Source organism: Malus domestica, chromosome 14 (genome assembly GCF_042453785.1).
Source record: "Malus domestica chromosome 14, GDT2T_hap1".
In the NCBI taxonomy this organism is placed as follows: Eukaryota; Viridiplantae; Streptophyta; class Magnoliopsida; order Rosales; family Rosaceae; genus Malus; species Malus domestica.
In genome coordinates this window covers 5,197,452-5,214,327 of record NC_091674.1, presented here as the reverse complement: position 1 = coordinate 5,214,327, position 16,876 = coordinate 5,197,452, and the positions used below count along the sequence as shown (strand labels likewise).

The 16,876-nt window shown below is 37.4% G+C and overlaps 3 protein-coding genes and 1 non-coding gene across 5 annotated transcripts; 1 reads left to right on the top strand and 3 right to left on the bottom strand.

Moving 5' to 3' along the window:
- Positions 1–73: 73 nt before the first annotated feature.
- LOC103434389 (lipid phosphate phosphatase delta-like) lies at positions 74–3,263 on the bottom strand. The gene is made up of 8 exons (XM_008372722.4): positions 2,795–3,263; positions 2,576–2,671; positions 2,359–2,433; positions 2,131–2,261; positions 1,689–1,792; positions 1,475–1,603; positions 821–936; positions 74–607 (listed from the first exon to the last, which is right to left on the bottom strand). Exons 1-8 carry the CDS (start codon positions 2,954–2,956, stop codon positions 197–199), a joined length of 1,224 nt encoding a protein of 407 aa, XP_008370944.1. The 5' UTR covers positions 2,957–3,263; the 3' UTR covers positions 74–196.
- A 352-nt stretch (positions 3,264–3,615) lies between these two features.
- LOC103434560 (fatty acyl-CoA reductase 2, chloroplastic) lies at positions 3,616–6,955 on the bottom strand. The gene is made up of 10 exons (XM_008372920.4): positions 6,835–6,955; positions 6,293–6,676; positions 6,052–6,155; positions 5,767–5,966; positions 5,553–5,653; positions 5,251–5,458; positions 5,000–5,161; positions 4,815–4,896; positions 4,240–4,637; positions 3,616–4,018 (listed from the first exon to the last, which is right to left on the bottom strand). The coding sequence occupies exons 2-10, from the start codon at positions 6,672–6,674 to the stop codon at positions 3,856–3,858; spliced, it is 1,800 nt and encodes a 599-aa protein (XP_008371142.1). The 5' UTR covers positions 6,675–6,676; positions 6,835–6,955; the 3' UTR covers positions 3,616–3,855.
- Positions 6,956–7,553: 598 nt separating this feature from the next.
- TRNAG-UCC (transfer RNA glycine (anticodon UCC)) lies at positions 7,554–7,625 on the top strand. Its single transcript has one exon. It is a non-coding gene; the product is annotated as a tRNA-Gly (tRNA).
- Positions 7,626–12,812: 5,187 nt separating this feature from the next.
- On the bottom strand, positions 12,813–16,876 carry LOC103434559 (uncharacterized). Of its 2 annotated transcripts, none has more exons than XM_017332165.3 (3): positions 16,511–16,876; positions 15,404–15,751; positions 12,813–13,518 (listed from the first exon to the last, which is right to left on the bottom strand). In XM_017332165.3, the coding sequence occupies exons 1-3, from the start codon at positions 16,742–16,744 to the stop codon at positions 12,994–12,996; spliced, it is 1,107 nt and encodes a 368-aa protein (XP_017187654.2). In that variant the 5' UTR covers positions 16,745–16,876; the 3' UTR covers positions 12,813–12,993. The 2 variants fall into 2 exon arrangements, with proteins under 2 accessions (XP_017187654.2, XP_028949036.1); XM_029093203.2 differs by having other exon boundaries at positions 15,404–15,748; positions 16,511–16,857.

The window sequence follows — 16,876 nt, the reverse complement described above, 5'->3', positions numbered from 1 at the left end:
AACTTCAAATGTCTGCAGCTCTCGAATGAATAGCAAAATCATTCGTGCAACTCTTCAGAGGTTTCCATGGGAATAGCAAAATCAATATGTTTCATTACTGCAACATATACGCATTTAACAAAACCGGACAGAGAGCATATTTCCATTTGGAAAATTGCGAGTGCATATTCTAATAATATGAATAATGAAGCATTACCTACAATCTTAGATGAGAGAAAAGGGAAGGAACAAGATCGACGACGGACCATGCCAGGCCGGCATATTGAAGGAATCTTATGCCTGTATCAACGTCAAACGATTCTTGGCTGGAGAAAATGAACAGCTTTTGGACATAACCCGATTGCTTCAAACCATCTGATTTTTTGCCATCACTCGATCCCTTTAGCGATGCGACGTAAGTGGTTGATCTTATTGGGATACCGAGGGTGTTGGCCAGCACTGGAAGAATCCATTTAGCAAGAGCTTTGCTACAGAACTTCACGATAAGTATGGTTGGTATTCCCACAAGCATTCTTCCCATAAAGCCAGGGGCGGTTAATTGTGATGTAAATACACGTGGAACGGCTTCATGGTGGAACTGATGGTACGTCTGCTGGACCCCAGATACCTGGATAACATTGTTGTTTTTAGTTATCAACATTACGGGGGCGGAAAATAAACTCCGACAGAAACTTTTGCATGAATTTCCAAAAAAAAAAAAAAAGTTTTAACATGATAATATAAAAATGGCCTGATAAGATAATGCTTGTGTAATAGTAAACGAATATGCAAATTTAGCAACAATTACAATTCTGATGTTAAGGGATCATCGATTACTTACAATTCCGAATGCAACGCCGTTGAAGGCTGTGTGGTACTCAAAACTTGGAGTTGGGAACTCAGGAGTTGGATAAGCAAAAAGCAGTATCAAGCTTAGGGCAGCCCAAGAGGATGTAACTGCAATACAAACAGTGTGCATTAAGATTACATACGGATACGGACTTTACAAGGATGTAACTGCAATACCCGTTAACCGATGAGGAATCCGTTACCCAGTGGGTATGGTTATGGATTATACCCGATGGTTAACTTGCATGGTTAATTTTCGTGGTTATGGGGATGGATATAGCATTTCCGTCCCCAAACCGAACTGTTGCCATCCCTACTCTAACATGATACTGAAAGCATTTCTAGAAACCTCTTATCCATGTCGGATGCATGTATCTCATGTATCAGACCGAGTTCCATGCTTATTTCAGTCCTACAAGGATATTCACAGAATGCTTTGTAAGGCTGGTAACGCCTTCTGAAAGCTTCCGTATTCCAAATTCTGACTTGCAAGAGAGCATGTGGTGGTCATATCTGTGTATTTTCAAGCTCACCACCTGACTGTTGCAGTCTCTTCTTGCATTATTAAGTTCTTTAAACGCTTAGGTTTGTGCTATAGGTTGTTTCAACCACAATATATGAGTTAAATGACTTGTAGTGTGCGTACCATTTTGTCCCGAGACTACAAAACTGTCAACATATTTGTGAACACTGAGCCAGAACCAAAGAATCACCAATCCAATAGCAAGGCCACTTATGATATCAATAGGACTGTGCATGCCGAGATAAATTCTTCCTATCAATAAAACACAAGTTAGCTTCGGGATTAAACAATAAATATAAAGAAGCTGTAGACAACTCATAGAAAAAGATAAACTCACCTAAACCAATGAAACCCACAAGCAAGCAAACAAGAGCCAATCCAGCAATTTTAACATGGGCATCTTCATTCTGAGAATACGATAGGATGTAATGCAAAAGGAATCTGGAAACCCCTAACCCAAGAGCAAACGATTAGTACATACATGACAGTAATTCATACAGCATGCGCTTGACTTTCTGATGCATGGGTTGACGATTCATGGCTAAAATGCTAGTTAGTCTTGAATAACACAAGTTTTGCCTCAAATTGATAAATCGAGAGCTTGGGGAAATAAGCGTGAACCAACCGTCCCGATTCATTCAGAATATATGTTCAAAATCAGGATCCAGCAACACACGGTTTATAACCTTTTAACTAAAATTGAAACAATTTATCATTAGCTCTGCAAAAAAATTTATGCTTGAAAAACAAGCTGCATGGGCAAGAAGACAAGTAGATACCCGGATAAGCAAATTGTGTTTAGAGTGTGAGAAGATGGCAATCCATATTCCAAAGCATTATCTTCCTCATCTTTCGTAGCGGTTATTCTTCTAACGGGTGGGCAACGAGGTCTAGGAGCTGATACCACATCCTATAAACACACAAAGCCGAAAAATATATAACTTGATACCAGAAACTAAAGCACTTACCGAATACAAAAACTAAACAGTAAGAAAGAAAGTGATTACCTTTATGCAGTTCCCCATATAATCACAGAAAGCCATCAGCAGAGTCATTTGTCTAGCCAATTTTCCATGCCCGCTCTAAAAACCGTCAACGAAAAGCAACAACGACAAGAAATTCTCAGAATGTCGATTAACATAACAAACATACAGCTCAAAAATGGCATATTAACAACCAAAGGAACCAAAATTCACTTTGTTAAAGTAAGAAGAAAAAGCTTACCCAGAAAAGCAAAGGAAGAAAAGCAGTGTAAAATGGCACAGAAACAACACATGACAAGGCAGAGAAGAAAGCATCCAAGAATCTATGCTGATAATTCTGTAAAAAAAACCCAACAAAAACCCAAATCCAAAAAATTGAAAAAGTCAAATAAAATTTGAAATTTGATGGAACAGAAGAAAAATGATCATCTGGGCCGGATTGGATTTGAAGGTGGGAAACCTGGATCTGGAGGATGAGAGGAGTGCCGGCGGTGACATGGTGGGCCACCCATGGTTGCAGCAAAGATCGAAGCTTTCGGGTCACATCGAGATATGAAGCTACTATCACCCAGGATACAATCCCGCACAGTGTTGCCCCTTGCCACACTGCTATGCTTTCCATTCCCTTCTCTCCGGTCTCTCTCTCTCTCTCTCTCCGCGTTCTCTGTCTCAGAGAGAAGAAGAACAAGAAGGAGACTATGAGAGTCGCAGAAAACAAAGAAAACCGAACCTTCTCTTTTTCTTTCCCTGTTCAAATCAAAGAAACCGAAATTGAAAACAAGCGGTAGGAATTGGATTTGGCAAAACAATTTGTTCGTTGGACAATTGTAGTTAGATTTTGACTGGCAGAGAAATGTCTTCCGCAGGAAAGAACGTCCCACTTTCCAAAATGTTGCCAAATATTTGCCAAACTAATACAAGTGGCCCTTGGTATTACCCTCACATCACAGCGTGAGTTTAATTCTTTAATTTAACATCTAACTTAATAAATATAACATTTGACAAAAAAAATATTGCCAAACTAATAATTTATTATTAAAAAAATTATAAACAGAAGCAAGGAGGTTGTAAGTTCAAAACTTCAAATATTATGAACGTCAGTTGTAAAATGAGAAAAATAAAATATAATTTCATCTTTAACTTTGAATCATGATTGTATTACAATTTACAAATTATATTGATGATCGTCTATGTGTATAAATTTAAAACCTTAAAGATTTAACGAGGCATCAATGACACAAATAATATAGTATTGCTAGCAGCGAGACGGTCACTCCAGAATTTGTGATTGAACATTTGTATTTCTTTCTTGCATCATAGAAGTTTAATGAAATAGAGTACACTGGGAGAGCGAAGGCAACACTTCTTTTTTGCACCTTCCCTCCCACCAGATTTATAGGCTAATTAAAAAGAAGAAAAGAGAAAAAAGAAAAATGGAAAATAATGTGGCTTATTACAAACTAGTTGCATGGCTTGAGATATTTTGATTAGGGCCACAAGGCAGGCAGCATTTTGTTTGAGCTACAAACCCCCTCTGCCCTTCAAGACATGCCTCTTAAGACCTGGGATATGGACATTTGTAATATAGTCCTTCCAATCTATGCTTCCAACATCAAATCCAAACTTCCTCTTTTCTTCCTCTGACATCCTCTCCATCAGTCTCTGAGTGTTGCTGTTGTCAAACCTGCACCAATTTTTATTAATTAAAATTCATGTGTTTTTCTTTTACTCGAGCGATATGTTAATTCAACTTAAACTACGGAGAATTCGGATGTAGGTGCATAGGGGAGCACACTACTTGAGTGGATTGGGCCGGTTGGAGTGTGCTTCCCTTGCACTTGAGTTTGATCTCCTTCCCGTTAATCAGAGTAGCTTAGAATATCAAAGGATTATGCAGTATCATACCTTCCACCATAGAAAGTATATGGCTCATAAATGCCAGCCAAGTACTTTGCTTGCTCAACTGATTTTCTGCAAATCATTTCTAGCTTCTGAGACAGCTTCCCGTTCGAGGAAGACAACGCTGTCAACCCGCTTCGTTGGAGGGCATCTCTCCAAATGTGAGCAGAGAAATCTTCCATCGAGCTGAAGAGTTTCATCGATGGAACTTGGATTGGCCTGCCTTTCGCGTCCTTGCACGGCGAGGAGTTGTAATGCTCATAGAGTAGTTCACTCAGTTCTTGGAAATCTAAAGGGTTTGCAACTGACGAAGTAATCTGGTAGATGTTTATGTCTTGTTTCTGAGCCATTCCATGATTTGCAATCGCCGCCAACGTTGCGTTAGCAACCATGTCTGCTGGAACCTGCTAGCATGTCATGCCAATTTCCAACTAAAATTCAGTGAATGAACATGTGATACACACATATACATACATGTTTGTGTGTATATGCATAGGTGGCACATATTTCACCATGTCAATGTCATAAAAGCAACCAACCATGCCTAAGGGCAAATTTAAGAAAAGAAAACTAGTCATTACCACATCGAGTACTCCATTTGGATCGACTAGAAAACCTGTGAGCTGCCCTTTTCCATAGTACAAAACTATTGGATCCATCATCCTGCGAAAATCGGAACAGCAGAGGTTTATTTCAAAGCTGATGTAAATCTGAAAAATGTAGATGACGTTTTTGCTTCAGGGTAAACTACACAATTAAGATGTACCTATTTCCTTCCATCCAACCAGGAAATGGCTCTTTGCAAGTGCTTTCGATGACACTAGGCCGGATTATGACTACGGGTATGTCACCTCGCATGTTATCAATCATCATTTCACCCATTGCCTTGGTGAACACGTACGTATCTTGCCATCCGTACTTTCGTGCCCTGATTAGATGATAGTTTTGTAATGTTAAAACAATAATCAATCTAATTCAGGTCTTAGTTTTGTCATGTTAAAAAGTTGAAGCCATTACCTTTCTAAACCCAACTCTTTCATCTTTTGAGCAACCTCATTATTTTCATAAGCTCCCTTGGAATCCAAAGCCAATTTTATTTCATTTTTGACATCTAGGGAAAAAAATCCTGGTGGGGTTTCAGATATGTGACTTTCGCCCGCTATGCTTTCGCCAATATAAAATGGCTTTTCCATAATTCTCCCTTGCCTTTGTCCATTAACATAAGCTGAAAATGAGAGGACAAAAGCATCAATCCTTAATTAAAATTCGAGTTGGCAAAAGCAGTTCCATAGAAGAAATCACAGCTTTGTGTTACTTACCGGTGGAAACTTGCAGGAAGAGCTTAAGTTTCTTGCACTTCTTTGCGAAGGCCATAAGGTGGCAAGGTCCTTTTGTGTTTATATCTATAGCTACATCATATCTAAAAAACAGAACGGAGCGAAAATATATCACAATCCGAACTCAATTGTTAGGAGGAATTCGTATACATGTAGCGAAGAAATGAGAATCTTAGGATGTAAAAGGCCATTTAACCTTTCATGAAATGTAGTGTTGGCTGCAGAATTTACAATTACATCAACTTCCTTCGCAATCAAACCGGCTACATCATCTTCTATGCCAAGATCTGATTCACACACATTTCCTACCACAGGAACTAGCTTGCTTAACATGAAGGATTGATAAGATTTTCCGTAAGTTTGTCTTAGACACTTGAAAAGCTCTGCATTTATGATCTACGCAATCACAACCGCGCACATCAGAGTTGAAAGTAAGAGCAACGAAATAGAAGAAAAATAAATAGATTAGAGAAAAACGTACTTCAGTTTTTAATCTTTCCATTGCAGCTTCCTTGTTTTTCGCCTTGATCAATAGAAATATCTTCCCCACATCCGGCGCTGTCCTTAATATCTTCTCGATAAGAACTAGATGTTTAACAAAAAAGAACAACATAAATGTACACAACACATCAGAAGAGATCAAACTTAAACAAAGAAAAAAAAAACATCAAAAGTATGATCAAAGATACATTTTCTGTCTGTATTTAGTAGAAAGTTCTTACCTTTTGCTAGAAACCCGGTTGCACCAGTTATGAAAAACCCTTTTCCTCTAAGAAATTTTACAATTCCAATGCCATCATGCATCTCCACCAAAGAGGAGGACGATGAGCCACCAAAAGGCACCAAATCCTTCACTGCGATGTTACTCTCTTTCGGGCTCTTCTGATCATTCGGAGTCAAAACCAGGCTTCCGGCATCCATCACTGCCGCGGAAGAAAACCCGCCAGTCTTTACAACATTGCCACTACTTGACCCTTGGCACAACACCACACTCTTTTTTCTCCTCAACAAGCACCAATTCCTCTTATGATCACACACACTCAAGATTTTATCCGGTGCGACTGCTGACGGCGGTGAGAAAGAGTTGAGGAACACAGCTTCCATCACTGCCAACGACATTGTAAAAGAAAAACACAAATTAATCAAATGAAAGAGGAAAAAAGAAGGATAACAAACAAAAGTTGCAGTAAAAAATGCATGGTTGGGTTGAAACCCTAGCTAAACACTTCCTATCCCAAAAGAGAAAAATAAGCAAGTAAACTACCTAAGATTTTGATGAGAAAAAGTGGTAGTTTGGATATGGTTTCTGCAAACTTGATTTTCTAGAGAGAGAAAGGAAGGGTGGAAGGAGGAGGGAGGAGGGAGATGGGAGTTAGGTGAATGTGTGGAAATGGAGTTGGTTTTTATAGGGGAGATTTTGGCACAAGAGGGAGCACTCTTTGGATGCCACCCCCTTTCACACTTTTTTTACCAACGGCAAACTTGGCGGGAACTCTCTTGTCATCTCCCACTCCCACTGTGTTTTTATGAGTGGTTCTTTGGGTGTGGTAGGTTTTTTATGAGCATATGATTTCCAAGTTTTAACCACCCAAAATAATCTGATGTAAAAAAGGGTGTGGATGGAACATTGAGAAATATGATGCCTTCAGTTGGGCCAAGCTCTTATGTAGGCTGGGCGCGGTTGTGTATGGTTCTTTTTTAACTATGAGTATGTCAGTTGATAATTACCTAACATAGAAACAAAGTTTGTTTGTTTGTTGTCGAACAACCACTTAATTTGATGATCGAGCCTTAGAATTTTCTGTTAAGTTAGTCATCTCTGAATTTTAGTGGACAAGGCCTATAGATCTCAGTTAACATTCATTTGAACAAAGCCTATAAACCTGCCTTTCAAATTTTCCTTCGGCAATGATCATTATATTATCTAATATAAACATAAAATATTATTATATTACCTCACAATCTGAAAGAATGTTAAGTCAAGCGTTTGTAGTCCAACGGTTAGGATAATTGCCTTCCAAGCAATAGACCCGGGTTCGACTCCCGGCAAACGCAATTTACATATTTTCATACTTTTTCTTGTTCATTTGTTTTTTCAAGGAGAATTCTCATTGTGAGTGTTGAGCAAAAATTGTATACAATATGTAAACAAATAATTCACTCGATATAATTTCACTCTCATTCATTTTTCAAAGAGAGTTTTATTAATTTGAGTTCGACCTATTCTAGACTATGCGTCTATTAATTACAATCATTCATTAAAAGGAAAAAAAGTCTTTGATTCTAATATGAATAAATCGTAACTTGGGGATTTGGGTGTTTGATTTTGCGACTGCACCTAGGTCGAGCCCTAAATTACCTACGTACCCTCGTTGAGGGATCAAATCACTCGTAGTTCTTTATGTATTTGTTGGGGTTTGATGCCTTGTGCAATTTTAACTCGTGCAGGCAATGAGCATTTGATGCCTTGTGCAGTTTTACCTCATGCAAGCGAGGACTTTGAGCCATTAGAGCTGTTGGTGCCTTATGCAGTTTCAGCTCGTGCGGGCAAGGACTTTATGTCATTGGAGCAAAACGTAGCTTCGTGCCATTTAAGACTTGTCACAGCTTTGTGCCATTTGATATTTGATACGGTTTCATGTCATTTGAGACTTTTCTTCAGCTTTGTACCCTTTGGGATTTGATATGGTTTCGTACCATTTGTAGCGGCTTCGTGCCATTTGTAGCGGCTTTGTCATTTGATTTGACATGGCTTTGTGCCATTTGGGTCTTGTCATGGCTTCGTGCCATTTAAAGCAACTTTGTGCCATTTTGGTATTTGATATGGCTTTGTGCCTTTTGATATTTGGAGCGACTTCATGTCATTGGCCACTTTAGGAATTTGATCCATTAAATTTAACGTAGCGTAAGGCCATCAAACTTTGTGTTTTGAGATGGTTTGTGTTCATGGTATTTGAAGTGATTTACGTCCTCCACAGATTCGATATCGGCATCGTTTTCACACATAATGTGCCTCCATGTTTACTTGCATCATCTTCAATCAACGGTGCCCATGATTGTAAGGTCCACGTGAGTTGAATTCCACTTTTTAAAGGAGCTTTTATTTTCCTCCCTTGATGCAACCTTCAGTGTATTTGAAGCTCCACAAGTTTGACTTATGAATTAAATTTGATTTGAATTTGTAGACTTGTATTCAGACTTGGCAAAATAAGATGCTAATTGGATTTATTTAAAACCCATATATGACCTTCTATAATATCACCTAAAGGCTTTGCGAAATAGGACATTGATTTGTCTTTTCCTTTTATTAGCCAAAGGCTTAAAGTGGGACTTAGAATCCCACGTGAGGTGCATACTTCCTTTTATTAGCCCAAGGCTTAAAGTGGGACTTAGAATCCTACGTGAGGTGCAAACTTCACTTAGCATCCCCTCGTGAAATGCTTCAGAGATCCCCTTGTTTTTGGCTCCCATACTCAGTGTCCTTCCTCTATAAGCAAAAAGCAATTCCGATATACTTGGTCTCCCGTGGATTTCGTTGTATTTCAAATCTTTATCTGGAGTGGGCAACCGTTGATTTCCAAGTGAGGATGGGTAAGGTTTGTTGGAGCTCAAACTCTTTTTCAAATTACTTCAATTTACTATCATTTCCCTCTCAAATCGCAAAGGCTTTTTTTGCACAGGTCACAAGCTCTTTTGTTTTTCTGCTGCATCGTTCTCTTACTCTCACCACCTTGGTTATGCTTCTTTTATGGATCGAAAATTCAAAATGAAAAAGAAGATAAGGTAATAGGCAGGTGACCCTATTTTCATTTTCTTTGTGTTCTGGATTTGATTTAGAGTGGAATGAAACTCTAAACTACAACAAATTTATTAATTTTTTCGTGCAAGTGTCACGGGCAACGATATCTCTTCGATTTGGTTGTTGTTGTGTTCTTCAGGTAATAAGCTTCATTGGGTTGTAAAAACCCCTCTTTTTGTTTACTGGTAGATGATAAACCCAATTTGATGTTGGTAGCTTTCATGGTCTGAATTCATTTAACTTTCCGTTTATCATGATTAGCTTTTAGTATTAGTTCGATTTGGTTTTTGACATGGTTGTTGGACAAACTATTTTGTAGCATTGAGTTTGTTGAAAACAAGTGTTGATTCATGGCTCCAAATGTGAGAATTGCACTCTAAAATTTTTAATAACACATTCTTTGTGTCAACCATATTTTGAATGAGTCTCAATGCATTAGTGTTTGATTATCACCTTCCGACATCTCCGTTTCTCCGTAGAAAGTCATATGATTGGTTTTGACAGTAGGCATTAAATCATTCTTCAAATATTCCGGCCAGTTCTCCTTTGAATATTCTGACTAGTCCTCCTTCGAATATTTCAGCTAGTCCTCTTTCGAATATTCCGAGTAGTCCTACTTCGAATATTCTTGATATTCTTTCTTCAAGTATTTCGGGTAGTTCCCAACAAAGTGAGGTCATTGAGTTTATATTGAGAAAACTGTATTTATTTTTATTAATAATGAGCCTATTATGCCACATTTTTATGAAATGAAACATAGCCGGCAACAATTGTAATTTGTTTGTATTGATAAATCATGAAAGGCATAACTATATAAAAGGATTTGATTGTTGCCCTTTTTTGGAACCTTACATTCTTAAGTTCGTCTCTCCTCTCGACAGTTCCTGGCTTCACCACTATATATATAATTTCCTAAACATTGCTTTAGTGCTATAATTATTTATTTTGATGCCATGCTTTTGCCTTGTGAGGTTGATCGATATCATATGTCGAGCCGGCTTTTATGGAGCTGGAAGGCGGGGGTGATCCACGCACCGTAACTGCATTGGGTGCCTGCCCAATTGAAGCAACCCAACGGAGACTTACAATGTCCGCAGTACAACTTCCCCTCCACTGCACCTTCTCCGACCGCCGTCTTCATCCACATTGGAGGCTCGTCCACAAAAATCGACGAACAATATTTTTGAACCCTCCTCCACCGACTTCGAGCTGCCGCCATCACCACCGCCACTTTTGGGTTTGCGCCGCCACGATTGCTCTCCCTCGCCCGGTTTGTGATCCAGAACATTGTCCTGCGATGCAACAACTCTTCGGCATTTCTTGCAGCGGAAGGCTGCTGGTGTAACGGTTTCTTCAGCTCCTCCGTTAATTGGGGTTGCTGCTTCCACTCCGGAGTGAATTTCAATTTCTTCGCTGGTCATCTCCGCGATGACAATTAAATACGCAGTGGAAAATACAGTCTTAGATCAGCGTCGTAAATCAACAGCACAAGAGTACTGGAATCCACCGGATTGATAAAGGTCTCAAATTTGTCTAAATTGAAATCTCAATACCACAATAGAAAAACAGGATCGGGTTTATATAGCTACCACATCCAATTTGTACTAGGAAACAATAAAAGGTAAACCCTAAATAACAAGGAAAACCTAATCCTATTTGGGAAAGGAAACCCTAATCTTTTTAATTTTATTTTAAGAAATCATAATTTTTTTTTTTTTACAAACAATATTATCTACACTAATGAGAAGGAGTTCGGTTAGTAATAATTGGCAAGAAACCATAATTAATAAATAAAACAAATAAACCAAAAGAGAAAAATTAAATCAAACGTATTTTAGGAGAAACAAATATTATACATTGGCAAGTGGTGGATTAACGTTAGGGCCTCTTTAATTCATTATGTCCTAAGTTCAAACCCTTATACTAGTCTTAGCATAGAATGTAGATTATAGTAGAATATTGTAGTAACTATCTAAGGAAAACTAATAAAAAAAGTTTCAAAACTTTGGATTTTAACAAAAAAACCATCATGAAACTTTATTTAATAATAAGAACAATAAAATGAAACCATTCCCTTTTGAAAAAAAGATGGATTTGCCCACGGAGCGGTGAAAAAGACACAAAAAAAAAAGTTAATTAAAAGCGCGTGCAAGGAGCACGACCCTTATCAGAAGGCTTACTACTGATAGACATGACAAAACTCATCTGGACAATAACCACTGATATGATGACCCCAAATCTCTTCTGCTTTTATAATGGCTTGTTTATAATCACAAACCGTTTAATTGGTAGCGATGTGTGCGTTAATTACGATATTTCAAAATGGTTTTTGCAAAATAAAAAGCTACCCTGTTTTTTCCAGCCGACATCGAGTTGGGATTGAAATAGACCAATGACTTCAAGTTTCGTATTTGAAACCCCAAGCGATGAAGAATATTCCGATGATGGGCAAGGTGTTGGCGATGTCAATTTTGAATCCTCATGGTCATGGAACTTGGCATCTTACTCTGGAAGTCTCCCAAGAACATGAACGTGTCCATGGAAGACATCATTGTTTACCATCTTCAAATTTCGAAAATTGTCTATGATTGAATTTATTCTAAAACTTTCTAATAAATAATAAAAGAACATATGGAGTTGAAACCATCTGTGTTTAGTTTGATGGATATTTTGTATTTGACTTTATTGATTTAATTTGCATTATTTTTCAATTTTGCAGACATTATTTATGAAACTGGACTAATAAATAGATACTATTTATCAAATGAAACCAAGAATTAAGCACCATTTCTAAAACTAAATCAATAGGTGGAAACTATTTATGAAACTAAACCAATAATTAGACAGTATTTATGAAACATGACCAAGAATTAGGCACTATGAAAGTGAGCCAATAACTAGACACTATTGATGAAACTGGACCAAGAAATAGACACTATATATGAAAATGTACGAATTACTATATACTATTTATGAAACTAAACCCAATAACTAATCACATGAAACTAAACCCAATAACTAATCACTATTTATGAAACATGATCAAGAACTAAGCATTATTTATGAAAGTGGACCAAGAACTAGACATTATTTATGAAACTGGACCAATAAATAGTGTAATACCGTTTAGTTTCATAAATAGTGTTCAATTTCATAAACAATGCATGTGATGGACGCACGGGTCCAGCGTGTCAGGTCTTTTTCTTTTTTTTAATATTAAAACTGTGTCATTTTCATTAAAATTTAAGTTCTTTTGTCTTTTTTATTAAAATTTAAGAGTTTTCCATTAATATTTAATTCTTTTTCATGAAATAAAGTTATAACATAATTTTTTGTTAAAATAAACTTAGCCCAAATCATTTTCATAAAAGCTTCCAATTATCTACTTCTTTCTTTCTCTAGTAAAAAAAATAAAAAATAAAACAAAATAGTTATCAAACGGGAAGAGTAAAAAATATGTATATAAAGATGTACATAAGCATGATGAAGATAACTATATTTACACTTCGACACATAGAGCGGGAAGAGTAAAAAAATATTCAACTGTTCACACAAGTCATGGATCAAAACATAATCAAATCCTTTATCAACTAATCGTGATCAAGAGCATCATCATCATCATCGTTAATGCAATGGTGATCTCCAATCAAAATTCTTCTTAGGGTAATTTTTCTGTACTTCTTTAGGAGGAATGAAGCAATCCATGGACAATCCAGGGACGTTGAATGCAACATCATCAATCGTCCATGTTTCTTCCAGCCGCGTGATTGCAGACCCTGTCTTTAGATTGTCCCCAAACCGTGTGATGATCACATTCGTCTGACCGGAGTGTGCGATCATCACACCCTCCACCGTCCGATAGTCCTCGATTTTCGTCGACATTGTGGTCTCCCAGTAGGTAGGGTAGGCACCAGGTGACTGGATCCTGGTTAAGTAAGAGTCCTCTAGGTGCACTAGCAGCCCATTTCTTTGGCTGAAGTAGCCAAATATTACATGTTTGATCATCTCTGCTGTGCTATCACTTCGTTCAGCCAGATCCGTTTGATCAGCTGACAATTTCAAGACGAAGCAATCAACGCCGGAGATTTGCTTTTCCCCCATGTACTGCGCTAGGGAAAATACAGCTGATATTGCCATTGGATCTAATCCCTACTAACCAAAAATAAAAAAACGTCACCATTGATATAACATCATAGTATCTGAAATCCGACGCGTAACAGTAGAATTCACGTACTTATTTTTAGAGGAGATTATATGTAGCCGGATATATTATGATAATCTTCGAATGAGCATAAAGATCATTGGATATGTTTAACTTTGTGCCGAGGTTACATCCAATGGTATTGGTGTTCGTCATGAATTGAAATTAATGCAGGTAAGCTCGCACACATATTGTAAGAAGAGATGATATACATAGCCGGTTACTTATATCAACGAAAAACGACCATTGGATTCGTTGACTATCAACACATCCAATGGTTTTGGTGTTTGTCATGAATTTGAATGAAGGCAGGGGAAAGAAAAATTCCTAACATGCATGCAACAAGAAAAATTCAAAAGAAACAAAAAAAATCAACAAATGAAAGAAAATTATTTGCAACAAGATCCGGTAATTTGGCTGGTAAAGATCATGTCTTAGTTTGCATATGCAACTCTACCAAAAACATTTAAAAAATAATTAAAAAAAATAAGTAGATAATACCTAATCAGATATAAAGTGCTTATTGTACAAGCTGAAAAGCACATTTCAGCTTATGGGTAGCGTGGGTCTAACACATCCTTTTTTTTTTCTTTGGGGTCATTACAGATCTTTGCTTATAATTCTCTCTACAAATCTGTTAGATATGTAGAAGATGCAAACGTAAAGGGAACTTGTCAAAGCTACCCATCATGATGTTTGAGGAATTTTCTAAGTAGAAGATGAGTGCTTGCTGGTGTGTGCAGTTTTGTTGTTCTTTTCATGTGCTTTTCTATATATTTTGAGTACGATTGTAACATAAAATACGCATAGTATTTATATTGTCAAATTGTGAAACTGAACTACACGCTATGATGAAAGTCGATGTCGATATGGTCTAGATTCTTAATCTTCCGAGAGTACATTATTCTATTATGTACAAGCCAACTCTTGCTTAATGATAGCAATTTTGACAAAAGAAGGTTTTACATGCTTATTTCTTTTGGAGCTGCTATATGCACTCTAAAAAAAATCATTTTGCACTTCATCCGTGTGTACATATTTTTTCAACTGGGGAAGAGTGCACCTGGAGTGCAGGATGACTTATTAGTTCTTAAATTTTGGTGACGCCTCTCTCAATTAAAGAAATTTTTATTGTGCGTAGAACAAGGATGACACATCATGCATCATTATATAAGTGAATGAAAGTTTTACTTTCTAAGTTGTTAAATTTTTAACATAATTATTTTACCATTTATATAACGATATATGGTGTACCACCTCGTATTTTGTAACTCCAGACACACTGAAAATCTCTACCCTAGCTAATATTTCTGCAGTCACAAACTCAAAACCGGCATATCCCCCCACCCCCAACAAAATATATATATATATATATATATATATATATATATATGTATATATATATATATATATGTATGTATGTATTAAAATAAATAACTTTTAATGTTATTTGGGGAAAAGTACGAGAAAAAACATGCTATATTACCTAACAAGCAACACCTATATTTATTTGGGAATTGGATTCTCTGCCCTCTCATTTCAGTGTCCTCCCCGTGTCTTCCTGTTTTGTGTGGTCACGGTTAATCCATGCTAACATTTTATATTGTTTTTTATAAAAATAATAAGACAAAAAATAATAATAATATAAAATATTAACGTAGCTTAACCGTGACCACACAAACAGAAGGGCACTGAGAGGGCACCGAATTGGGAGGGCAGAGAATCCAAGTCCATTTATTTGTCCCTGGTCCCGTCTGACACATTTTCCCAGTGAAAACTGAGATTTAGTTAAATTATTCTAATTTAAAACATATTTAGTTAAGTAGGACTTGCCTGAAGAGCTCGCCGGAGAGGACGAATGCGGCCTTTGGCAGCGTGGACACCTAGCCACGGCGTGTGACGCCAAGCGACTATGCCATCGCTACCAGCTGCCACCTTGTGACCACCCAGAACTAGCTCAATCAGCCACTTGTTAGGAACCATCTGCCACATCACAAAGCACCCTTTTTCCGAAACTGTGGTGGTTCCGGCAGCTGAGCCACCACCGGGGCCGGGATCATCAACCATTGCCATTGTCACTTTCCCAGTTGAGAAAATGTTCTTCACTTTGCCTTCTAGCTTGCGGCAACCGGTGGCAGCTGTGAAGTGTTGTATTATGTATTGTGCAGTTGAGGAAACCTTCTTAGGAAAATCATAAGAAAAAAAAAATTAAATTAGAGGGACAATAAGACTTTTCCCTGCATGAAATTAGAGTAAATATTTTGGTACCTTTTTTCTGAAAACAAATAAAATCCTATTTAACTCATACTAAATTACATTCTAATTACTTTTTCTTTAATAACAATTTTAATTTAGCCTAAAGCCAGTCATTATTATATTCTCACATGCATGGGAACTCACTCTCCCTCAACAAAAGTAAATCCAACAAAACTTTTAAACCAAAAAAAAATTTACCCGAAAAGAAAAAAACCACAGGTTTGTTGCTTAAGTAATTATGAATTTACGAGCAGTTAATTATATTCGTAGCCGAGGTCATTTATTTGATCTCATCCTTTCTAATATCGTTCGGTCATCAACGTATCTCAATTACTAGTCATCTTGCTAACCACTTTCACAACTATGTATGTGTGACCAGTGGTCAGCAATGTAATCGGTAAAGGTCGTCCAAACTCGACTTTTAAGCCAAATACAAACTTATGTTAATAAATAAACAAGACTTTTAGCTTAGTTAATTAAGAATTGTTATTTCTGCATTCAAGATTCTGTATTCGAATTTTCCTTCTCCAATATCGTTTGTATAAGAAAATGTAATAAATTAATAAATGGAATGACCTGCATATCAAGGTACCAAAGTATCCAAACACATAATGAATCAATGATCAAACCATCATTACTAAATAAGGATGGAAGAGTTATGGAAAGTGGTGAGAAAATAGGTACCTCATTGAGGGGTAGTTTGGGAAGGGCAGAGACAGGGAAGAGAGGGCAACCAAGAACACTGAGAAGCACTTTGAAGTCGGACCTCTTGTGGAAGAGCACGAGGGGAGAAAGGTGGGTCTTGATCCAGTTCCGCCACGGCTGAGTGCTCCGCAGAATGCCTTTGCTTGACCAGTTCGCGGCGTCTTCTTCTCCGTTGATGTTCGGCTCTTCCGACAACGGTGCGAGCCGGCTCATCTCTATATTATGAATCTCTGAGCTTCTTCAATGGCTGTGTGCTTCCTCTGTTTTTTGGAGAGAAGCAAAAGGAAGCTTATGTTTGGTAGAAGCAGAGCATAATGAAATGAGGGAGAGAAGTTAATAGAAAAC

What these genes read in the sequence shown, in the direction of transcription:
- LOC103434559 (XM_017332165.3), bottom strand. Translation starts at nt 16,744, where the DNA reads ATGAGCCGGCTCGCACCGTTGTCGGAAGAGCCGAACATCAACGGAGAA. An exon ending in CCAAACTACCCCTCAATGAG is followed by an intron (nt 15,752 to 16,510) that starts GTACCTATTTTC and finishes GATTTTCCTAAG; the next exon opens with AAGGTTTCCTCAACTGCACA. An exon ending in CTCTCCGGCGAGCTCTTCAG is followed by an intron (nt 13,519 to 15,403) that starts GCAAGTCCTACT and finishes TTTGGTTAGTAG; the next exon opens with GGATTAGATCCAATGGCAAT.
- LOC103434560 (XM_008372920.4), bottom strand. Translation starts at nt 6,674, where the DNA reads ATGGAAGCTGTGTTCCTCAACTCTTTCTCACCGCCGTCAGCAGTCGCA. An exon ending in CTTCCTGCAAGTTTCCACCG is followed by an intron (nt 5,459 to 5,552) that starts GTAAGTAACACA and finishes TCTCATTTTCAG; the next exon opens with CTTATGTTAATGGACAAAGG. An exon ending in CAAATGGAGTACTCGATGTG is followed by an intron (nt 4,638 to 4,814) that starts GTAATGACTAGT and finishes ACATGCTAGCAG; the next exon opens with GTTCCAGCAGACATGGTTGC.
- LOC103434389 (XM_008372722.4), bottom strand. Translation starts at nt 2,956, where the DNA reads ATGGAAAGCATAGCAGTGTGGCAAGGGGCAACACTGTGCGGGATTGTA. An exon ending in ATATGGGGAACTGCATAAAG is followed by an intron (nt 2,262 to 2,358) that starts GTAATCACTTTC and finishes GTGTGTTTATAG; the next exon opens with GATGTGGTATCAGCTCCTAG. An exon ending in AACACAATTTGCTTATCCGG is followed by an intron (nt 1,793 to 2,130) that starts GTATCTACTTGT and finishes AGGGGTTTCCAG; the next exon opens with ATTCCTTTTGCATTACATCC.